Genomic DNA, 26,113 nt, shown 5'->3' with positions numbered 1-26,113 from the left:
AAACCATGAAATAAACAAAGAAAAGGCACCAGGTATGAAAAAGATAGATTTATTTAATGACAAATTAAAACAGAAAAAGGTCATAGAGTAGAGGGAGAGCAGCAACATTACTGAGACTCCACATAGAGAGAAAGGGAGAGATGATTGGCTTGACCTCCCTCCCGCCTCAGACACACAAAAAAAAAAGAAAGAAAAGAAAACAGGGGAGGGAAAAAGAAAAGACTTACCACACAAGAGGACAGAGACAAATACATGAGGAGAAACAGTCCAACTCTGAAAAACACAACCCTTCAGAAGAACGACACAACTTGCTGTTTAACTACAAACACTGAAGTTTAGCCACAAGTTTTACAACTGCCTTTTAATTTGTTTTTAAAAGTAATTACAAAAAATGATAATTATGATAATCTCCATTTAATAATAACAATAGCAACATTATAATGGTACAAACTGTCCCTCATTCCTGGTTGGGCGATCGATCAGTGGCTGAGGCCGACGCTGGCAGACAGAGGGAGATGGAGGATGAGGAGAAAGGCGAGAAGAGCAAGGAAAGAAGGGGGGAAGGGAGAAGGTGATCAGGCTTCTTGCCACATGTCCGTTTGACACACAAACACACACTCAGAGTTCTTCTTCTCATACAAAAAGAAAAAAAAAGGACAACTAAAAGACTTAATAAACTGCAAACAAAAACTCTGACGCAGCTGAAATGCAGTGTGTTTTTTTTCTTTTTTTCCACATTTTCAAAACAAAAACTGACCTGACACTTAACCACTCAACCACTCTTACGCCTGCGCACGTCTTGTGATACAGGCATTTGTGTGTGTGTGTGTGTGTGTGAGAGAACTCCACTGTTGTGTCCATGAACATAAAGTGTAAAAATAAAAATAAAAAATCCAGAGCTGAAGTAGCTGAGGGTCTTCTTAAATTCATACAGTATGATAGAGTCGAATAACCATCAACAATGACAGTCTGTAAAGAGCATCTGATGCACAATCTTTAGCTTTGGGCTGGACCGGTGGACTGGAAGGAAACCAGAGGTTTTGGATCACAGATGTAGATGGACATCCAGTCTTGAATGTAATTGTTTGCTTATGGTGCTACAGTCATCCATGCCAATGGGTGACGGTTTCCGGTCTTGGCTATTACCAGCCACGTCAGTCACAGGTGAAGATAAATACTCAAATCTCCAAAAAAACAAAAGATAAAAATTCATGGACTCTGGTTTCCAGTTTGAGCAAGTCAAGACCAGCCACGGCCGCAGTCCTAGCCCTGCAAGAGTCGGCAGCGTGTGAACCGTTCTATCTGCGGGAGGTGTGCCGGCTACTGAGGTGGATTCCAAACAGAAAAGAAAAGCTAGACAGCTGGTTAGCTACCTAGCACTAATCAGGAGTCTGAGTTGAAATATAGCTTAAGCCTTCCTTGCTGCATGGCCGTTGCAGCGTGGGGCTGCTCAGTGGTGACCAGCTTCCAGTGTCTCTGAGCGAAGGCTGGAGAGCTGTAGTGTCTGAAATGTCTGAGGATCGAGAGATGGAAAGGGAAGAAAGAGCAACACTAAAATGAGACTGGTAGGAAAAACCGCTTAAAGACAGACATGACCGAGAAACATGACAAGTTTGACTCAACAGCTTTTTCAGTTTGTGTCCGCGTTAATGACGAAGAGAGGGCTGGGAGAGACTGCGTGTGCTTGCACGAGTCCCACATATGTTTTCATGTGTGTTTAGGAGTCTATAGCCATCACTACACAGTTATGTCCTTGTGTTTAGAAATTCCTCCACTCATCCATTCATTCATTCATCCACCCATCTATCCCACCCCCTGGGGCCTCCACGGCTGTCCTATCAGGCAGTCCAGTTACACGTCTCATGGGGTGAGGGAGAGAGGGGGAGGGCACTGTGAGGTCACAAATGATTTGACCCCCTAAAATAAATGCCCCCTCCTGACAATCTGGAACTTTTTTTGACCATCTTTTCTTCAAAGTTTTTAGCACATGGAGATGGTGACATTGATGCCTAGGTTGCCATTCTCTGCGAACAGCTGTGCGATGGAAGTGTCGAACACCAGGCAGTCGCTGTTCATGATGGCCGTGGCGATGCCTTCGTGGATGGAGCGTGGCGTGGCCTCCCAGGTCAGGCGGCGCCGGTGCCCATTGAGCTCCAGCCGGTAGGCAAAGTTCTCTGCCTGCTTGCGGGTCCCGATGAGCTGCACGATGGCGAAAAACTGCTGGTGGCCGTCGTATTTCTCCTGCTTCTCCAGCACCAGCATGAAGTGGAAGCCGAAGCAGGACTGCATCATCACCCAGTCCACTGCGCCCGGCAGGTTGATGTCTGTGGCCAGGAAGACAATGTCCTCGCCCTGCACACACAGACACACAGGTTTAGACATCATCTCATAGGAACATGAAATAATGAGAAGTGTGTCTTCAGACTTGGTTGAGAGATGATTTCTTACAGCCAACACAGATCAAATCAGTTTTTCCTAGAAAAAGTTCATTAACAGAAATTCTATTTAAACACAAATTGAAACCCGTTACTTTCAGAACTATGGACGACTAAAGCTTAGGCGGAAACTGAATCAGTGGACTGCCCCTCTCATTCTAAATTATGAATACATGCTTTGTGATTCTTGGCAGGCAGTGTTACTTTAAATTAAAGGAGCTAGCTATTGTTATTCAAACTTGGAATTTGCAAACAATGGTGAAAGCAATATGTGGTGTGTGGGTTTAGACTCAATGAAAACAAATAAAAACTAAAAGCATACCACTACTTAACACAATTACCTTTTCAATCAGGCTGAAACAATCAGAACTTTATCCCTAATATAAATCACTACAAGAACCCACATAATGTGTGTTTCCTTAAAGTAGGTTATACAGCAACAGAATATTTGCATAAACGTGTCTAAAACTACTCCATTCAGAACATTTTTAAAAACAAAGGTCAGTGTCTGACCTGCAGTGTAGTGATGGACTTGTGCTGGTGCATCAGGTGAGGCATGACAGCGTCCAGTGAGCCCTGCCACTTGCAGGAGGCGCCAGGACAAGGGCAGGAGTACGGCCGAAACTCGCACAGCTCTTCGTGCTCCGTCTTGTCAGTGTGAGGCAGAGTGACTTCACAGCCAGATGAGGCGTACTTGCAGGGGAAGAGGACAGAGTTGGCCACTTTCTCCATGGCCAGGTTCCTGATGGAACCCAGGGGACCTCTGCATGTGGGACAACAGGTGAGCTTGGGCCGGCAGTTGGAGCATACCTAGGACAGGACACGTAGGAGTCAGTGATTTTGAACGTGTTCTAGCTTCATAGTATTATTCAATTCAGTTTTATTTGTATAGCACCAAATCACAATTGAAGTCATCTCAAGGCACTTTACAGTGTTTAACGTTTAAGACCTTATATAAGGTATATATAAGGAATTATATAGAAAACCCAACAACCCCACTTGAGCAATATCTCTTTTCTGTGATCTCATTGGTTAATATATAGCTTAGTTCAACTTGTTGCACGGTGAAACTAGCTTAGTAAAAGGACTTTTGTTTTGCATGTGGCAAGGTTAGCACAATATTAATTTAAGATGTCTTGTATACATGAAGGACTGTGTACAACACACTAAAATATGTATATACCCATCTCTTAATAATTTAAAATATAATTCAAAGACAAAGATACACTCTATACAAAAATCCTTTTGACTGGTGCACAGTTCAGTTACTTTCCATGCTGGACTGTACGTACCAGATGTCCAGACTGGCACTGCAGGATGGGGGGCAGGACATAGTCGAAGCAAACAGGGCACTCAAACAGACTGGCCAGGTCACTGTTGGAGGCTGTGGTGCCTGACAGGGTGGGCACGCGCTGGGAGGGGACGCACTTGGATGTTCCTGTGGGCAGCGCGGTGGCAGTCTGGCGACTCATTTCTGATAAAAGGGAGGAAAGGTTCCATGCATCAGCAAATGATATTAATCTGTATTGCAGACACAAAATCCCTATAATAAAGGACGGTATCGCCTTATTTACTGCACACCTATGAGTTATGACTGCTATGATGCTGGCTGTTAGCATCTGACATCTGTAAACCAAAGCTATGAGGATGAGGGCAAATGGATGATAGTGTGAGACTGACAACAAACATATTTTGTTTTGCCTGAATAAATACTGTATTTATTTTACTGAGTTTAAAACCAAACCAAACTTCACAACTGGTGCACAGAAATGCTCACACACACTCACACACACACTTTATATCAGTGGTCCCCAACCTCTGGGCTGCAGACCGGCACTGCTCCATGGGTCAATTGATACCGGGCCACACAGAAAGAATACATAACTTACATTATTTCCTTTTTATTTATTATCCAATTCTGAACAATGTTTTATTATGGAAAATTAACAGATTCTCTCCTTCCTCCACTACCTTCTTAAAGGGGCTGCTCTGAAACCCCCAAGATGGCAAAATGAACAAAAAAAACAAACGTCTTTGGAAAGTTTTTTTGCCTATGACTTCAAAGAAACAGAAAGCTACATTTAACAGACAATACTAGGAGTCCTACTTTAAATATGGATTTATTGCGACAGGTTGTTCCCACGCACAAAACCCGCTCTGCATAATATGCGGCAACCGGCTCTCTAACGAGGCAATGAAGCCTTCAAAACTGCTTTGTCACTTCATTTTGATCAGCAAAAATCGAATTTGATTGAAAAACCCCTATACATTTTTACCAGTTTTTTTTGCTAGTCGTGTCATTTTATTTTTGTTGTATTTATCTGCCACACTTTAAAGGCTGGTCTGTGAAAATATTTTCTGTCATTAAACCGGTCTGTGGTGCAAAAAAGGTTGGGGACCACTGCCTTATATGATCAAATTAAAATACATGCTGAGCTAAACTATATTTATCCTATCTGTTTGTGCTATATTTAGGCAAATCTTTAGTGTATACCTTAATTTATAAAACAATTATCATACAAAACCAAACAGCTTCAGACTGCCTACTTGTCTCAAACTCTGCTCACTAGTCATCTTACCACACATCCCAATCTGTGTGACTACAGTAGACTGCGTAATGCCTGTAACCACACTACTTCAAACCAGTATGACTGTTGCTTTTGGCAGTTCAGACAATGGTAAGTCCAGGCATTTGGATTTAGGAGGAATACACATCTTTTCCAGCTGACTGAAACCTTACTAAATCTTACTAAACACGCCAGGGTCTACCATGCACAATATGTCTATGATTGTCTCAGCAACAAGTCAGAGTTGCACATTTTCTTGGCCACATATATAAAAAGGACAATACAGTAAAGTCAACTCAGACGTGGTGTGTGCTGTTGTGTTGCCGTTTCCTGTCGTGCTGTGCAGTTGCCTTGGTAACATGTCTGTGGTAAAATATGGGACGGCCTGAGGAACAGAGGAAAGAAGAGCAGAGAAAAAACAATGGGCAGAGGAACAGGTAGTCTGTGTGTTAAGGAACGGGGGCAGAAAGAGAGCAAGTGCAGATACAAGAACGAGGAAGGGTGGGGGAGATAACAAAAGAGCAAGGGAGAGAAAGAATGAGACAATGTTTAGATTCAGGGAGGGCAAGTACATCTGAGGTGGTCACACAATGTGTGTGGCCTTTATAAAAAACAACAACAATGGAACATCAAATGAATAATGTGCAAATAACAATGTGAGCAGCAGGGTGTGGAGGAGGAGGTTTCTCAGGTCATGTCTTTTCTGGGCAGTAGAGGAGTTTGGGTGGGATGACCATGCATGCCTGTGTGCCCACCTACTCCACTACCTGGCACAGTTCAGGGTTTTAATAGAGCTACCCACATACAGACGCATCACAGGGAGACCCAGAACGCAGAGGAGAAAAAGTAGGGGAGAGGAGAAGTAAGTATGTGTGGGAGGTGATGACGAGAGAAGACAATCAGGTGGTGAGACAAGTGAGACAATGCAGCAATATGTAGACAGTACAACAGCTGTGAAACAAAATCCATCATCAAAGTGCCGCAAACTATTAAGTCATGGTTGTACAATCTGTATAACCTGACATCTAATTTAAGAAAAGGTCTTAAAGAGAGAAATACATGGCTGTTGCAATTAGGATCTTTGTGGATGACAAAAAGCATTTAAATCATTCATTTATTTAAAAGTGAAATGCTATTTAGTATCAGTTTTTGAACTGTCAACAAGTTATGTTGATACTAAAATAGAATTTACATTTTACACAACATCATGTCTTTAACTGATTTATGATTTCCTGTTGACATTTTGACCATTTGCAGTTTTTTTCCCCCACCAAATAATAATGAAAACCAAGTTTGGAGTTTTAACTACATCATGACTACGTGTGTGAGCTTCCTGCTTATGTTTAGTTTGGTGCTTGCGGCACTGCCAGCAGGCATGTCTGCCAGGGTAAGCTTCTCTGCTGAGGTAAGAACAGAAGCTAATAAGACACAGTATTAGCTAGCTCTAACATTGAGTGCCTGTAAACACATCTGCTGCAAGGAAGATAATGCCTTAAACTATTAATAGAACTTTGTAGCTTGCTAGCATGCTTGCAGCAGCAAGAGCATTGAGACCAAATTAGCTCAGGATTTTGAGCTAGGCCAAGGCCAGCGTCATAGTCTGCTAGATGCAAGACTGAAATATCTAAAATAGCTAAAGTAGTTCTGTACAGACAGCAACTAAAATGGCAAACAGAACAATGGTGTGATCAGAAAAAGCTTATTTGTTGTCCAAACCTCATGGAAGCAAATATAAATGTAAATTTTCTAAGGTCACAACACTTTTCCTAAAATACATTCAGTTCTTAGCTTATTAGGTGCACTCTGCTAAAACTAATGTAGTCTAATAAAACAGATATGTACAAATGAAAAGTTAAGAGTTTTAACAACACTGAACATCAGAACCCTAATGAGATAAATATGAATTGTGGGATCGCTTTTAATGCTAATAAACTAGGCAAGAGATTAGATTTAAAATTATTTCTGTAGTGTAAATAATGTGTTGTGTATTTCTAAAATCTAGTTGAAAAGTTATACAGTATTCTTGGTGAACATTTACTGTAGAAAGCCCAATAAACTCAAGGCTTTTGTTTAAGAACAAGTCACTTGATGTACCAGTAACTCATATGATTAGTTGACTGTTTATTTTAGGAGGTTTGTTTGGGTGTGGCTGGGCCTGTAACACTGCCTGCAGAAGAAAAATGTCCATGTGTCAAATCAACCTTTCTAGACCGTCTGGATCCACAATAATATTAAAAGGAAATAAAAAGTACACTTCTCTGTAATCAGCTTAAAGTAGTAGAGATGACATGCAGTTAATTTAACTTGAAAAATACTGACTGCAGTTTAGTCATTAGAATGACTGTATGGCTTAACATACTTCACTGAAATAGATCAAGACTGGACCTCAACCAGGAGGCCAGTGAAGGGGGGCAAGGCTGTGAAATGTCTGAGAGCTGCCACCTCCTAGTGTGACTGAACTAAATGCACTGTTGTATTATAAAGGTTCCATTTTAATTTATCTTATAAATGATATTAATATGCTCAACTTATGACTTGAATTCTGATCAGTCATTGCTTTTCTCTGCCAGCTCAGCTGTGCTTAATGTGATTAAAACATTTCTTATTGGCTGAATTATATAAACATGGCTGGGACTTGGGTCCAGACACTGTCATCAACATAGCAGGACAGGCTTTGGCAGAACGGCTGTAGGAACATTAAAAATAGGCTTGATGTACTTTAAGAAGGGTACAGTGAATTCTTTTCTTCAATATATCAGAGGTTTAAACTTAACTTTTGACACAAAGCTTGCTTCAGTAATAACAGTCACAATTCCCATTTAGCAGCATGCAACTCTAAACAAGCAGCCACAAGCCAGATAAACATATCAATTGCTCACATGGCACATGTGATGCTAAGAAGCGAAACCGCCAAGATAAAGCCATAGTACAGACAAGCGAGGACCAGCACCCTTTTGTTGTTATGAAGTGGCTTACAAAACGCCCTTACGGTCAGAATTTACAGTTTGCAGGGATTCTGCATTTTATGTTTTAGTGCAATAAGTGCAATAAGGTAGATACATCCCCAGAGGGCTTTATAACAACAGACCCTCACATCAAATCGCAGGGTAAAACTACTTATTTCTCCAATTAACAAAATAAACACCAAAACAAAAAAAAGGTAAAGAGCCTCACTCTCAACTTTTCAAAAACATAACTCTTCCAAATAAAAAAAATAAATCCTGCACTTATACCTCATGAAACTGAAACTTTCTGGAACACTTTGCCTTAAAGTTCATCTTATTGGCTTAGATATTTGCTTGCCTTGGAATCACTTGGAAGTCGCTTTGGATAAAAGCATCTGCCAAATAACTAAACGTAAATGTAAAAAGGTGAGAGAGAATTAGGTGAAAAGAGGTTAGGAAGGGCTGAAGAGACAGAAAGAGTGAGTCACCTAACCAAATACACAGACAGCAGTGAGCACATAGCGGTCGAGATGAAGGGAAGGGTGATAATAAAAAGATGAGCAGACATAAACAATGACTCGGCTCGGCACACAGTCCTTGCTGTTTAGGCTGAATAACAAAAAAAAAACAAACAAAAAAACAATGCTGTTCGTGCTGCCCGACTGTAGTAAACTGGGAGCTCCAAATCGAAAGCCAGGAAACAACTTAACCAAAAGCTAGGATTAGAATAAGTTTACAGTGCAAGTTTGTTGTAATGCTGCCATCAAACACAGTTCTAAGTGAACAGAGGGCCAGAAAACACACCAACAGAAACATACTGTAAATACTCACCTTCGTCCATAAGATTTCCCAATAAGGCTTTCGTCTTCTCTTGAAATGTGGGGACCTCTGAAACAAGAGGACAATAACATAAAACACAAGGTAAATAAAACAACCCTGAGAAACAAAAGACAGAGACTACTGGTGGTGAATCACAGATTTATCACAACTTAAACTTAAAACACCATAGAGCAAGTGTGTATGGAAAATTCAGATCCAATAAGGAAGAGAAAAAACTCCCTTTCAATTCTATTGCACAGAGATCAAGAGCACAGTAAGCGAGTTAAAAAACAGAGCTGACATAGATGGGCAGAGTGATAGCCTGGTTCTGCCAGTTCTGACAGCAAGTATTACACATGCTCAAGTCAGTTCACATATGAGGCACATGAGTTTTTCAAGAAGATTGTCTCATTTTTATGGCAGTCATCTCTGCTGTGCCAGCAGGCTGTAAGAGACCATTAAGGGCACTGCCCATCTTGTGCACTTCCACAGACTGAACGAGGTTCATTCAGAGCATTTAAGCCACTTACTGCACTACTAATGCAAAGTACATTTAAACAGATGTCTACCATCATCGATTCCTACTGTGCTATGTCTTGTTCCACGCAGTTTTCCCAGCACTGTTAATTTATATTTCATAAAGCAGATAGGTCTCCATCTGTGTCTGTGGCTCTGTCTGGATCACAACTTGCTGATGCAGAACCTATCACTTTCAAGAAGTGACCACCAACAGGCTGAGTGCTCCACTTCAAGACATGCAAGTTTAAAACTGAGACTATATACACCATCAAAGACAGTTTTGATTAGAAAACATAGTGTTCAAATGTGCACACTTGTACCTTTTATTCACATAGAAGCCATCAACCTGATGTTATTCATGCTATAACTTCAACCAGGAATCTTAATTTGCTGTGTTTGTGTGCTTTAGCACATTGTCAAGTTTATCCCCATTGTTGCAGCCGCAAAGCAAACATACATCATTATTTAAAGTCAAGAAAACACACCTACTCTGTTTCAACGGTGACACCCTGAAACACCTAAATAACCTCAAGTGGTAAATATGTGATACATTACAATGTCTCAATTTGGTCCTAGTGTTCAGGGTATGGACAGTAAGCAGCACATGATCATTGTTTTTGAAATTAAAAAGTAATATACAAAATGGTAATACGTGTGCACTATCAACAGGAGGAGACTCCCATTTTCAACACAGCAGGCAAAACCAGCAGACAGTATATTTTTGAACATGTACCTGCATGTGTTCTTAAATCACTTAGCATTTGGAAAAACGGACATTGATTTAAGCCTTGTGACATTCCCTCAGTTATTGACTCAATCAACAACTACCAAAGTTTACATGCACAAAGTCACATCATGTGACTGAGGCAGCAGTGGGAATAAGGTGGAGTCTCAGTAAACATTTCACTCATTATGTAAATGCAAATATGCTCATAGTAAGCATCTTCCCAGAAGGATATGTAGAGGATTTTTATTCTAGTAACATCACAGGCACCCTTGGTTTTATCTAACTAGGACTAACAGCTTTTCCACTGCACTCTGTGACATGCACCGTAAACAAACTGCTTGCCAACACATGCCGAAGATAGTCTCTCTCCACTATTGTTTTATCTTTTATCAACACTCTCTAGGCTACAAAACTTCCTGCCGTTTAAGCTACATTCTAAAGTTGGGAAGCAAAAACATCTTTGTACAGCCAATATCAGCAGAATGGCTTGAAGCAATGTATAAAGTACTGAGCACACTGGTTTATTGAATGCATTTAGATGTACCTACTAATATAACAGCACACATTAGAGTATCTCTGCTGGAGAGAAAGTGAGATCGATTTTATGTGTCTACGTTTCTGTTTATCAAACCCAAACAAATACCATTTTCAACAATTTTCAAACACAAAATGTGTGTAAAACATTTTGTCATCACATCAATCAATCAATAAAAACATCTCCGGGGATGTGGCAAGATCTAACATCAATTGATGCAAACAAAACACTTGAAGCAGATCCTTTTAAGTCATTTTATGCTAGAGAAATGACCTTTGCTTTAAGTCGCCAAAGTTAATCTGCAGCAGGCGCCAACTTGCCTTAGACAAAACACAAACACATACATTCATTCACACGCCACAAGAGACTGAACCACAAATGAATGGGGAAAGAGGCAAATGTTAAGGGATGTAGAGAGACTGGAGAATAAAACAGAAAAGGGAAAAAAGATATATAACAAAGAAGGAAGGGTGGCAACCAATTGGGGGGGAAAAGATAAAGACAAGAAAGGAAGAAACTGGATGGAGACACAAGACAGAGACAGATGAAGAGAGCACGAGTAGAGGGGGAGGCAGAAAACAAGCAGGGCTTCAACACAAACATGCCATTCTTTGTTCTCAACTCATAGCCCACTCTTTTCTCAGTCTCACACACTGTACATCATTATACACATACTGGTACATACAATCACAATGAGCATGCTTGCTTGAAGCATCTTCAGTAAACCCCCCCCCACACACAAAGCTATTTAACCTAGATTGTGTCACAGTATATGCAATTTTGTTAACCAAGCTCCCTGTACACAAAGGATCAGTTTATCACCCTGACACAAACAGAGCTACAGATGGACTGAGTGCAGGAATTTACGACATGTAAATGTTTCCAGAGGTCGGTGCACTTTCATGGGCACTATCTCTTAAAAGCTCATTCACCTTTAGTCCTGTGCCCGTTCCTTGTGGCTACACATGAAAAAAGTCTGAAGAAGGAGTTCCAGGGAGGACCGTGGAGTGCTATACTAGCCGGCTTCAATTTCACCTGGACCAGAGACATAGGGCTAGAGAATTCACGCAGCCCCTCACTGCCATATTTTGTTGGCCTTTTCCATAGAAACCACACACTGTTACTGCTGCTGCTACCCTAAACACACCATAGAACGGGGGATCATATTTCCTTTTCTTGCTCCCCCCTTCAGGAGGCATGAGCTCATGAAGGTCCAGGGCAAGCAGTAATGAAAGAAAACAGGCTGTGTCCAAACAAAGACAAATGGAGGTCCTTATTGGCCAAGAACGCTACAGCCCATAAGGAAATGGGACAATGCTATGCCCATGGAATTCACAGAGAAAAACAGAAAAAAAAGCAAAACAAAACAAACAAACAAAAAAAACCCCAAAAAACTCAGAAACCACTAAGTTACAGGAAATAGACCAGCCACCGACAACCTGTTAGAGAAGCAGGCATCGATCAAACCTGCCTATCAGGTCAAACTCAATGCCAAACTAAAAAAGAACACCAAACAGGCTGCTTATTCTGCAACAGGGAGCAAAAACTGCTCACTGATCTGCTTTCTCTTTCACTAAAAACGTTGCAAATGTAGTCAAAAGTCAGCAAGCACAGTCTGGCAGTGTGTGGTCAACCTGCCACTCCCTGGCTGCTTCCAATCAGCCACTAGGAACAGAAGGCATGAGACAGTTTAGCAAAGTCACCATAGGTTTACATCAGCCGTGGATAATTATCCTTTCACAAGTTCCACTTTTCATGGTACCAGATTTTTAGAGGCTGTAAAACTGCAGCATTCAAAAAAAGAAGAAGAAGAAAAAAAAAAAAAAAAAGGTACATCCTCATCCAAAGCCATTTTTCCAGATTGCAGGTTTACACCACAAAAGCACACTTCCCTCAGGAAAAGCAGGGCTGGTTTTGATGAAAACAAATCTTGTATGGTGTAGGAGAATAATCCTTTACTGATTGGACAACAAAGCCGTGCTCTCTTTTGGTTTCCTGGTGGAAGACTGTTGTAGCTTGTGAGAATTTATGAAGGGAAAGTCCCAAGCAATGTCTCCCCCCTACGTTTTTCCTCCTCTACACTTTTATTCAATCCTTGTTTTCCGTGTCCCCTGGAGTGTGGGGACACAGTAGGTGTTGCTGCTGCTGCTGCTGCGTGAGTTTGTGTAAGAGACAGAGAAGCTAAACCAGCATCCGATGTCAGTCCAAACAGAGCATGCTCACTCACACCCTTCCCCTTTCTCTACCCAAAACACATAACCCCTTCTTGTCCACACACATACACACACTCTCCCTCTCTCTGTAATGCAGACTTTAACTTCACCCTTAAACATTTCCAGTGTTCACCAGCACTTTATCTCTCTGCCTCGAGCCTGCATATTTCACCTTCTTTCTCCTCGATGAACATTCTCTCTGTCTCGCTTTCCCCCTCTCTCTCTTTTCCCCACTAGTGTTTCTTTCTCTGCTCGGCTCTGTGGTTGTGCAAGTCTCAGATTTCAGCCTTGTCTGACTGCAGGCTGTACCACCAGCTGCCCTCGTTGACTCCATACCTCACTTTCCCACTGCCTTTTCTCTATCCTTGTATTGAATTCTCACACAGATTGCCACAATGTAACAAGCATATGGATCACATCCAATGAACGTACACATCTGAATTTGATAAGAATTTAAAGTTTGAACTTGTGGTTGCGTTACCATTTACTTGAAGAAACAAAATTTTTGAAAATTACAGATTTTCCCCCACAGCTTGCACATCAAAACAATGCAACTTGTTTCTTAGATTGTGGTACTGAATCCTGTGTAAGGGTTTAACTGTTAACTTGTTACTTTCCACAATCATTCTAAGTATGTAAAATGTTCACCCCTCCTTAGCTCCTTTCTCTAACAAAAAATCTCCCTCTTTCTCTCACTGCACACACTCTGGCTGGCTCTTGCTCTCTTAACACACAAACACACACACATACACAGACATGACTGAGCCAGCCAGGAAAAGGAGCCCAAGCGAAACCAAAATATCACAGTGAGCCAGAATGTGTCTGTCAACAGGAGAGAAAATGATAGCTGGCTTGGTGCACATCGAGAGATAGACATTGGCACCATTCACACGTAGCACTGAAATGCATCTTGGGTGATTCAGTCACATATGGACTGATCAAAACACAGATGCAACTGCCCCCAAAACATGCTGATGACACACTGGGAATCAGTGGTTTAAGCAGCCACTGGAGCTAATTTAGAAACACATTTGGCCATATAGACATTGTAGTGTGAGTAAAAAGAACTGCTGCCTGAAATTGTTAGCAAATTGATCCAACTAAAGTGCAACAAAGCCAGAAAGTTTAAAGATGGTATTGTTCAGTCTTGACTTTAACAGATGTGTTCATGTAACCCCTTTTTATGTTTATAAAAAGGGGTTACAAGAACACCTGTTCGCTCAATTTAATTGTCAGTTGTTTTTTATCTATGATTTACTTGCTCGGTCTGCTTTTCATTATAGGTGCCGATTTTGAAACAACTCATAGTAGGACTACTTCTGCAAAGAGGTAAAAACAAATGTCCTTCACTAATGTTCTCGGAAAAATAAAATAGCATTACTAATGCTTGAAAGTAGATACCTTCTCATATGTCACCACAGAGATGCAAAGAATGATTATTAGTTACTTATACTGATCAACCAAAACATCAACTGTTGGTTGACAGGGGCAGCATAGAAAGCATGTAATGCTGGGCATGACTGAAATAGCTTGTATTTACAAATGTGTAGATGGAGATAACAGCAATTCCATCTGTGTCACTACACAAAAGTCTTTGTGTAGTGGGTGTATATTTTTGGAGGATTTAAGGATTTAAAAGGTTAGCCACGTGGGGGCAGACTAGGTCCTAATAATCCCTGAGTTTGTTTGACACTGCCCCACCGCTTACTTACAGGATTGCATCTCACATATGCATAGTATTAATTTCTTTCCAAAGTGCAAATCTAACGCTCCAAGTTAATGCAGGCTACATGACTAAAATAATATTCAATTTAAAAAGAAACTAAAAATAAAATTAGTAAAACGGAGAAACACATTTCCCAAGAATTCTATTAGCAACCATGATGATAATGCTGAGTTGGGAAAAAGTGATTAATACTTTATCTAGAACTGTGCAGCACTCATTGGCAATCAATTATCTGTTCTAGTTACTGATTATTCAGATAGACTCTACATCAATCACTTTATCTCTCCCTTTTTCTTGATGTGAATGCCAATAATAATGGATATACAGTGTTTACACTATCTGACCTACACACCCAGACCATACCACAGTTTGTTGCATGTTTGGCTGAACAGCTTCTGCACGTTGGCTAAACTACCTGTGTGAAAACACCTTCAGGAGTGTTCAGCTTTAAAAGAAGAGGCACACTGCTGTGTTCTCTTCACCATTGTTACACCACATCTGTTCACATCGTCAGTACACAATATTAACACAATGCAGTAAGAAATTCAGTAGCCCAACAAATAAGAGCTCAAAGAACCTGCTGGGATACACATTGTGAGCTATAAAACAACACCAGTGACACAAGTCAATGCCCAAAGCGTGTTATTAAAGGGGCATGGCAGCAGATACAACAATAAGCCATCTGGACCAAGCAGCAGTTCATTACCAGAGACTCAACCACTTCATCACTAATAGACAGGGTTTTGCAGAGGGCAAGACAGAGAAAGGGAAGAAGGGGTGAGAGAGATTATTTACATCTCAAACCAGCCAATGCAGAAGTCTGAATTAGGTCATGCCAATAAACAGTCACCAAATTGAAATTAAGAGTGTAAGGGAAACAACAAGAGCACTGAGCAGGAGATTTAAAAAGCACACAGTGGTAACGTGGTTGTAAAATGTACTCGGGTTGAGCCAAGCGCAAGCCCACATTTCCATATGAAATGACTCCTGCTGTCATTTCCATTTACAGTCCAGCTTGTAGTAATCCGATGTGAGTCAATGAATTAGTGCCAAAAGAAAAACAAAGTAATATTTTCTTTACTGTTACCTGCCAAAAACTAGCAGGCCTTCATTATGTTCATTCTCTATATAAAATTTAGGAAATATTTCTTGACCTGCAAAAGATGTGTGAATAAACAGTGCTTTGTAAGATCTAATTATCACAGTTGGTGTGTCACTGCTCTCAACAAAACTTGGTTCACCATCACTTCAGTACAGTGCAACTACTTCTGCTGTAAGTGTAACATCTGTTTTTAATCTCCAGGTCATACTTTACCTAATTTAGAATGGCCCCTGTATTATAAGTCCAGAGTGGACATGAAGTCCATTTAAAATCTTTGACCCAAAGCTTATGGTCCCCACAAAAGTCTAAACCTAAAGTTGTAACATGTGAATCGTGAAGAAGTAAATGACCATGTGAGACGTATCATCCTTTCCTTTTGGCAAGTTTACTCTGAAGTGGAAGATATCTCAGGAGGAATGACCACGCAAAAACCAGAGTCCTCCGACATGACTCTCCAGCCTAAATACCATGCTGGCCACTGAATGTTCCTCTTAGTAGCCTGCCACGGTTTGTTCTTTATATGTATTGCTGCTTAAAATTAAAAGGAAATCAATGTTAGTATTCCAAGTAAGAAAAATTACATCACTGTGTAAAGCAAATGTGAATGAGCCAGTGGAAGTTTTGGATGTACAAGTTGGGAGCCAATTCATTTTTAATGAGAGGTTCTCCCATCTGGCTCCAAGGTAAGGTAACAGAGGAAACCACTCATATCCACAAACAGAAAGCACACCATCAGCATGTAACAACCGTTAACTACAATATCTGGATTGAAGTTTGTTTGGATCAGGTGCGGTTGCCATCTGGACTATTTTGCATCAGGTCTTGCTTTTTGTTTTAAAAGTACTTTCATGCGTAAGTAACAGAAACATGTCCTTTAAGTCAGGGGCCAATTTGTAGCTGCATTAAGACTGTGAACTAGTCCTTGGCTCATGACAGAACTCATTAGAACAACCGAGCTGGTCGTTGGCACACAGACTGTGGCTCTGATGACTAACCTACTGATGCTCTACCTCACAATGCTCTTTTGCATAGCCTGACTAAGCTGTAATAAAAATGTTTTAGGATGAAAGTGAAATGCATTTATTATTACAGAAAGAAAGAGAACAACACTATGCATTCAAACACAGGACCACTTGTAGACTATAAGTACTGGAATATAATCCGGACTGTGAATAGCCACCAGCACAGGCCCCACATTAATTCCCTGAATGAAACAAAAACAACATACAAACATTTTCTTGAGGGGATGATCTTGTAACTTCTTTCACTTTGGCAGTCCCCTCTTTCCACAGCAGGAAAAACAACTCATCAACAGTGCAGCTTAGGAGCTTGTTACCATGGAGAAGACACACAGAGCTGGGATATCAGGGCAGAGGCAAAACCCAACTCTGCATGCACACATAGCCTCACACCTCATGTCTTCACACATGGACACAGATATGCATCAGGACTACACACACACTACACACAAAAAAAGAAAGATCAAGCAAGCAGGGACTCCCTTTGGCATTAGTAACAGATCTAGAATTACCTCAGTGTTACAGAGGCAGTGAGTCACTGTCTCTCTCACACACACACACACACACACTCACACACACACACACACACACACACACTAGTGTGTCTCACTATACCTTTGAGGACACTCATTGACATAACGCATTCCCTAGCCCTTTAACCTAACCATCACAACAAAATGCCCAACTCTAAATTTTATCCTAACTCGAAAAGCTAATTGTAACCCAAAATGATCTTTGAACTTGTGAGGACCTGTGTTAAAATGTTCTCACAGGAATGCTAATTGATCAAAATTTGTCCACACAAAGAAATAAAGACATACACCTACCTTCTGTTGTGAGGAAGAGCAGAGCTCAATTCACTAGACGTGCTGCTGATGTCTTAAAGATAAATAAATAAATAAATCCAAGGACTGCTGACAAGCTAGGCTGCAGACCCTGAGATGCACACACACACACACACACACAAAAGACTTACTCCCACTTGATTGATTAAATATCTTCTAAAAAGGACCAACAGTCCGTTATGCAAATATTTAGGAAAGCTAATGTTTTGACATTTGTGTTGGGACGTCGATAGATATATTTAGACAGCAAAGTACAGTATATTAAATCTTGAAATAACCCCATGCTTATAAAGGGTCTAGGCACTTTTCCAGTGGAGACCATCTCTCATAATATGTCATGTGACACCATGCACGGTTATCAGGTGACAACATGAGCAGCAACAGTAGCAGACTGACAGTTCAGAGGGGCCAAATGAAATTCAAATTAATAAGTGGGGGGATTTACCACGAATTTACAACAATTGCAAAACAACCCTGCATAACATCAGAAGCTACAGCTATCAGCTGGAGAACATCCTACTGGTTGATGTGGATCAGTGGCAAGTAGCCAATTTCCTCCATCGATTGGAAAATTTAAAATGTTGAAGAATGAGACAATGGCCATGCAAAATTCAACATACTGGTAATGTATGTGCAAATACAGTGTCATTGTGACAGCACGATAGTCAGCGTATACCACAAACATCAGGCTAATAAGTTCTATAAACAAACAGAAGCTGTCTAATAAACACTGATCGGCATATCGATACTTATGAACAGCTTAGTAATTCAATTACTGCAAAAGTGTCTTGTCTATTTGACTAAACAAAGCATTATAAAGAAAATCTCCTTATTTTCTGGTTTTATACTGAGTACGAGGATTTCACGAGGATGAATCTGTCCTATCCATGACATAAATCCCCATCATCTTAGCATCTGTCAAAATCCATCCATATGAAAACCACCCTGGTAGCTACATTATCAAGCGACTAAGCCTCTCTAAAAGCTAACCCTTAGGTCAAAACAAGTTCAACTCTGCTGCATCACAGACGACCAACACTGTAATCAGCAAACTCAGCAAAAACACAAGAAGCCAAGTTGTTTTGCCAAGGGTTCTATATGCATGTATTTATTTTTTATTATTTTTGTTATTTAACTTTAACTGACCCGATTTACTCTAAAAAGCTGAGTGTATGTGTAAATTGGCGCTTGCACAGGCAACCTTGTCTTGCCTGTTTTGTTAAACTACATTTCACCATCCAGCTTCAAGCTAAACTGAGGCCTTACTAGTTAAGAGTAATAGATAGACACATATAAACATATATGGATGTCCAAAACGTATACAAGAAAAGGTTTTTGGGGATTTTGTAGTAAGGTTTTAGCCAGAATTCATGGAACTGAAAGCTAGTATTTGCTTGTGCTTGGTTATACTAGTATGATGTCTGCATACAGCTAAGTGTATGGAAATGACAGAACTCTAGACAACTGTTTTACTGTAAATATCTATGCGTCCAGAGCATTACTGGATATCATTTGTTATCTGGGGATTTATTTGCATCTGGGGACGATGCAATTAAGTTACCAAGTAGCACAAGACACAGTAAAATATGTCAGAATTAATACAGGTTGTGAGAAAATTCGAGTCTTTATTAACAACAAATGGGACAACTCCTCTAGTAATCCCATCACCTCACCCTAGTACTTAACTGGATGAAATATGAACTTTTCCCCAAAAAGAAAAAAGGCCAGATTATATTTGAAACATTATTAAATTAAACAATAAGGTAATAAGGACCTAATAAGGACTAATGTGTCACTCTTGTGTCACTGTAAAAAGTGAAACAATATCATACCAAAGCATGAGTCATTGCTACGCCATACATAAATCATAACTATGAGTCTGTTAGTTATAATGTTCTAAGGTATACTACACTGTAGTAGCACGGAAATAATAAAAGAAAACATCTACATTACAAAAAACATCACTGTTTCCTTTTGACTGACAAGATGATCTTTATCATTAACTGTGGAAAACTACACTGATGGTTGTCATTTTTGTAATCAAACAAACAGTGTAATGACATCTTAATTGATGGTCAAATTGGACTCTGCATGTCCAATCAAAATATCCCCCAAAGATGCCTTCATATCTTTGCCCCATTTCAAAAAGCTCTATAATATGAAAGAAGTCATCCAGTGATGGTAATCAAAGTAGAAAAGGCACAAAACCAGCAACACAGGGGTGAGATCAAGATTATTCATCTGTAGTTTGGCAACATGCAATGAATATTAATCAACTGATATTAACTACCTCCGGTAGGGGTCTTTACGCCTGGCACCTCCTTACGCTTACCCTGCCTTTGCCTTGTACCTGTATCTCACTTGTAAGCTGCTTTGGATAAAAGTGTCTGCCAAATGACAAATTGTAAATGCAAATGCATGAAGATGCATTTGTGGATTCAGCTTCATATACAAACACAGCCCATGCTGCCAACTGCAGCTGTGTATATGATGGCCATCCTATCCAGTGACAAAACTGCTAGTGTGCAATGTGCATCTGTTTTTGTCAATGAAATTGTCAACGCACGCCATCAGGCCAGTACAGTATTACTGTACATACCAAAATAAATAAAAAATTCGTAAAAAAAAGTAATTTGACATAAATGCGGTGGTAAATAGAAATGCATTTATAAATGCAGAGTGCTGCATGAAACACTGTTTATAAATGTCAGCTAGCGACAAAGTATGATTAAAATAGATACAAAACACCAAATGGCAGGGAAAAGGAGACGAATCAAAGACTGGTACTATATACACTTCTGTTTTATTATTCTATAAGCAAGTTTCCCAACATTTGTCCGTTTTCTGTTGATGACACAGTCAACTAGAGAGCTGAAATCACATTTAAATACCTTACATGCTCCCTACATACCACAACTTAAATGTCTGACTTTACTTGCTGATCACTTCGGCTTAGTAAACAAAAACTACAAATCTCTACTGTACTTAAAAATTCACATTTTTTTGTGGTCATTCAAAACATCAGCAAACAGGCTCGCCACTATGCCCTATAACGCTATACAATTATACTAAAAGAAATGCTTGGACATGTTCCTGATCAAATCACATCCCATCACCATAGGTTGCAGACATGTAACATAATCAAAGTTTGTGCCTTTATCAGAATTTTTACATTTGAAGCTGCATTGATGATATCAGCATGACTTCAACGTGTACAAACGTTTCTTTATCTCTATTACATATTTGAGGTCCTTCACTGTTTTGGCGTATGAGGTAATTAAGTTTGCTGAGCTCATGTATCTCCCTGCACAACCCAACTCAACCGGAACAGAGACCATATTACCTACAACAACAACAAACAAGGATACAAACTAATATTCACTTTCATAGCCGAGACCATTAGTTTTCTCTCAGACAACAAAGATAACACATCTACAGGTGTCCATGTTAACGATAATAAGATCTGTTTAACTGCTGCACGCTTAGGGTTACGTGTAATAAAACAGACCACAGCCATTTAAGAAACAACAGCAAATAAAAGCTGACATTCAGTCGTCCTCTCCTTCGAGACAGGTCAAACACACAAGTCACGGCGGATCTCTGACAGTAGCCAGTCGTTACTCTGAGTAAACATTAAGTCATCACTTCCTCTACAGCCATCACTAAAGCCGTTTGTGCCAGTAACACTACTACACAAAGCAATGCCATGATGGGTTTCGGCTGACCTAAACTAACCTGCTTTGAAGGCAAGATGGCCTTGTCTGGCAAGGGAGACAACGGCATAGCCTAGCTGGCATAACTGTTACAGACACACAGGCCTTGTCTTGCCGTAGAGCAGTAGCCCATAGCATGCTAGCTAGCCGAATTGGTGACTTGTTAGCTTAGCGAGTGTATGAACAAGCTAACCGATACCTTCACATTATTAATGCACAGTTCTGACAACCCAGCTTGTCCGATAGGCATGTCACTCGACTGCACACTGCAGACAAGTGTGCAATTTAAAATGTCAAGCCAACAAACTAACTAGCGACACGGCTAGCCAGCTTTTGCGAAGCATAGTTAGCTAGCTAACGGCCAACATTAGCACCGCGCTAATGAAGGAAGCTAACGTCTGCTACAGCAGGGCTGTTGTTTTGCCCAACACACAGTCCACTGGAAAATCCGATGTTCAGTCGCCACGGCACACCCGCTTACCTCGAATGAAATATCCTTAAGTTCACTGCAGAGATGTGGTTAAATATATGGTGAGGCGATAGGCACAATATCCCTGTTTATCGTGTTTCATTCGTAAGCCCGGTATACACATTGGCCTTGCTCCTCAAACAGAGACTAGACGCCAGGCGTTAAGTACCAGCCGCTCGAGAACGCGCACAGTTGTTGAAGTTTGGCTCGGGAGCGCGCTTTGCACGAATCTCTGATAGTTCCCACACAGTGGTCCAGATGGCAAATTACGCTACACATAGTTTCTTTCCTTAAAATCCAGTTTCGGCTTAATATATATATTTAACCACTGCTAATTAATTAATTCATAAAATAAAAGCGTAACACACTCCTCAACAATCTGTAAACGCTCGTTCCCACAGCTTGGGAGGAGGCAGGTTAGGGTTAGGGCAGGTTGGCATCATGATGCATGAATGGTTAGGTTAGGTTAAGTTTAAGGTAAAGGAAACACACACACACACATCTATCTACATTTACATTTAGTCGTTTGGCAGCTGCTTTTACCCAACCTTTTAGCCTACCTTTTATACAAAGGTAGGCTACAAGGCAAAGGCAGAGTAAGTGTAACAACCGGGACTTCTCCCGGTGGACCACCACACAAATTGGATCTGCCTCTGAATGTGTAAAAAAATTAAATCAGAGACAGACATAAAGTGAGAGTGGCAGACAAGGCGCAAAAGATGTGGTTGAGTGTGGTTATCAGCCCGACACTGGGGCTCAGTGTGGCCACAGACAGTCAACTACATGGTTTAAACAATGAGGCAGTCAGCATAGGGCTGCTGCTGCCTCACTTTATACAAATAACAAACTTTAAAACATGTAATGCAGTGACTGAAGATAACTTAAAATTCAGACAAATTCGAGAAAGCCTACTTCAAATAGTTGCAGATCTAGCAGACAGCAGAAAGGGTTCAGAACCACAGCTCTGGGTGAGTCTAGTACAAGCACTGGTAGTATAGGTAGGAGACAACAGTAAGCTGTGGGATAATGTATAGCTTTGTTTTCTGCTGTAGTCTGTAGAAATTGAAATAACAACCCAATAGAGATAAACAAGCCTATAGAAGTTTAATAAAATTATGTGTTTTCCCAACTGGTGGGCCAATTCAGTCTGATCTTTATTCCCAACTCTTAAATTCGTAGTAAATTGATCATAATTGACATTTCATTCACCTGCACGTGTTACATGTATTAGATTGCAAATAAGGGATGTGTACACATTTAAACCGACAAATGATTTGATGATTAAATAAGTAACCAAGTGAGTGACCGATTGTTTTCAGAAAGAAGACTAAGATTAGATTAGTGCCTCTAAATATCCTGTGACCTGGCCAACTGATAGCCTTCACTGACTTTTCACAAGTGTGTGACATACTGCTCTAGTTTTAACTAGTCAAAGTGGAGAGGAGGAGCTTTTCAAGTGTTAAAAACAATCCAGGAGAATTTAAGCAACTATCCACAGAACAACAGACAATTACAATAAGATAACTCTGATGGTTTCCAATCACTTCCCAACTCGAAACGAGAGGTTTAGCAAAGAGACCATGTGACGATGATAGCAACACATGTAACTGGGTAAGATTAAGATTGAGAGGTCGCAGTAATCTGGACATAAAGGGAATCCCCCACTCCACCCACCCAATCTCGTCTCCCTCCCCCTATTGGGAGGAAGGGAGGAGTGGAGGGAAAGGAAAGAAGTAAGGGGCAGGGCTGGTATGGGGCCACACAGGCTGGGATTACAGAGAAGGATTGGTTATGTAAGTGCATTGTCCCAGCAGGCCAACGGCAGCCTGAGTGCATGGGAGGGCTAGAGAGGAGAAAAAGTAAGAGCAAGAACAGATTTTTCTAAATATAATCCTATTGTCCTGCTCTTGTAACAATGGCTTTAGGCATTGTGAGAGTACTGTGCAGTACAGTAAAGTGTAAGTTTACTCTCTAAACCTATTAAGTACAGCACTTCTTCCTCTGAACATAGAGTATAAATGTTTGAAAAGCTTTATTGTGTGCCGTTACAATATATGACATTCTATAGCACAGTGCTACAGCATATAATTTGTATCACTTCCTATATACATATTCAGTGTCTTATACATTAAGTAGAGGTACTGTATACATGGTGGAGGAAGCACTTAGAAAATTAACTGAAAGTATGAATAAAAAATGAAGAAACACTCTGTAGCAAGTTAGGATCATGTATTCAAAATGTTTTTAACAAAAACGTACACAAGTATTATCTTAGAAAATACTGGACATACCAAAAGTAGAAGTACTCTTTATGCATAATGTGCCATTTAACATGAATAAATGTTATATTATTGGAGTTTAATTATTGATGCATTCACGTGTTCACCATTTCAATGTTGCCGCTGGTAAAGATGTTGATATTTTAACTCCTGTGCATGCTGTTCAATTTATCATGTATTGATTTTAATAATTATAATTTGAATTACTTACATACTGCGGAATGGTTCGTAGCAAATACCATGTTTATTTCTAAAACACAGGCTTGGGATAAGTTATATCTCATATTAAAATCACAGCATACAGACCTTCTCAACATTTGACAGTTGCACATAGAAAAATAGTAACTGGCTAATAATCAAACATTTTACTAAATTCAGTGCTTTAATGAATCAAAACCAATGAAAACAAGAAAGTACTATATGCTATAAAGTAAAATAATAAAACAGAAGTATTAATGAATGAAAGAAAATTCATACAGAAATGTTGTAGGAGAAAAACCTGGCCTGGTTGTTCTAAACTCAGATAGTTTACTATTCACAGGACTCTTTTTAAATCTACACTTACAGTGAAAGATTTTACAGCAGACTGCTGTAATTACAGGTACATGAATTCAGACAGTATGGACTAAATCTAAAGATGTTATCATCAATCAACAAGGAAAAGTCTTTCAATATTCAGTTGTGGATGTATTAAAGGAAATGATGAAGCAAGCCCACCTCCTTACAGCAATGAGATGAATCCAGTAGGAAAATAAAGAAGGAATGAAGCTGCAGAGGGAGGACTATAGTATGTGTGAGATGGGTTGGGGGAGGGAAGGGAGAGGAAGTGCGGAGATCCAAACCCAAGAGAATGTTAAGCTGTGCTGGTATGCTGGAGGAATTTGATTTTCTGGTCAGACATAACAACATACACATGTTCTACCTAATAGTTTTATTATTATGCAAGAAAGACAGGGAGAAAGGCGAAAAAGCAATCTTTATAGGAAGTGAGTGGTCGTTTAAGGTTTTAAGAGTATTGAGGGGTCGGAGCTGAGAGTTTGAGAGAAGGATAGGAAGGAAGTGAAGGAACGGGGGTGATGGATGTACTGTCAGGAAGCAGGGAGAGGAGTAGAGACAGAGAGAGGAGAGGACAGTTAGAAGAAAGACTAGCAGTCTAAAGAAATTAGACTTTACCCTAGGAATTACCCAAATCAAACTGATTAGTTGGGTGTCTTTACCTTTGTATAAAGCTAGGCTGGCTGTTTTTCCATTTCCTACTAAGCTAAGATAAACAGCTGCTGGTAGCTTGGTATTTAGCAAACACACACTGGAGCACTAAAAACCTTCTAATGTACTGTAAATGTTGGCGTGTTTTCCAAAATGTCACATTATTTCTATAGAGATTATGTTGTCTTTTCAAATATTTCTTGTCTTCTGAAATTTTGTTTTAAAGTGGAGAGGTGCTGTTTAAGCCTCCTGTGACCCAGACACATTGAACATCAGTGGCAGCAGTGCAGATTTGCTTATAATATAATCTGGTCGCCCTTTTTAACCTGCAGCAGATTCTGACAAAACTAATAATACTAATGCTAGAGTGAGAGCTGTTGGGAGGAAATTAAGGAGTTTCATGCTCATGCTTGTTGCATATTGTAGCTTTAACTGTGACATTTTGCCTGCTTCAGATTTAAAGATAGTCAAAACCTACAGCGTGTGAAAAAATTATTCAGAATGGATCACATGACACAGCTTCTCGGTAACAATTATGACAGAGGACAGAGGTTGTTGCTTTGACTGGATGTCACATTAGATACAGTAACATCATGAATTTCCTCTCATCAGCTCACTGTGCAGCCTCAGGTTGTTTGGTCACCAAATAACGTTACGATGGATTAAAGTAATTATGTGATTATGAAACCTGACCATTAAATTGTGGTCTGTGGGTAGTGATCAAAGTACAAGTGCCGCACAAACAGTATTGTCAGTACCTTTATAACCATAACTATAGGGTTGATCATAACACACACAGGACCACAGAGCAAGTAGAAAGGCAATTAAGGATAGAGTGTGACTAAGAAGAACAGGGAAACAGTGGCACACACAGGATTTAGGATTTGCGTGGCCTCATTAAGAGCGGAAAAACCATAAGTCTATAATGGGTACCGGTATTTCCCCATTTTTCTGTTGAAAGTGACAGTAAGAGGCTCAATCAAACCCTGTGCCC

The 26,113-nt window shown here is 40.1% G+C and overlaps 1 protein-coding gene across 2 annotated transcripts; it reads right to left on the bottom strand.

The window, feature by feature from the left end:
- Positions 1–33: 33 nt before the first annotated feature.
- Positions 34–21,810, bottom strand: siah1 (siah E3 ubiquitin protein ligase 1). 2 transcript variants are annotated; one of them, XM_026365256.1, is made up of 5 exons: positions 21,647–21,810; positions 8,779–8,835; positions 3,728–3,909; positions 2,949–3,245; positions 34–2,352 (listed from the first exon to the last, which is right to left on the bottom strand). In XM_026365256.1, the coding sequence occupies exons 2-5, from the start codon at positions 8,786–8,788 to the stop codon at positions 1,981–1,983; spliced, it is 861 nt and encodes a 286-aa protein (XP_026221041.1). In that variant the 5' UTR covers positions 8,789–8,835; positions 21,647–21,810; the 3' UTR covers positions 34–1,980. The 2 variants fall into 2 exon arrangements, with proteins under 2 accessions (XP_026221041.1, XP_026221040.1); XM_026365255.1 differs by lacking the exon at positions 21,647–21,810 and adding an exon at positions 11,480–13,158.
- Between the last annotated feature and the right edge of the window lie 4,303 nt (positions 21,811–26,113).

Source organism: Anabas testudineus, chromosome 6, assembly GCF_900324465.2.
Source record: "Anabas testudineus chromosome 6, fAnaTes1.2, whole genome shotgun sequence".
Classification (NCBI taxonomy): domain Eukaryota; kingdom Metazoa; phylum Chordata; class Actinopteri; order Anabantiformes; family Anabantidae; genus Anabas; species Anabas testudineus.
Note: the sequence above shows the minus strand (reverse complement) of the source record. Positions and strands in the feature narration are given on the sequence as shown.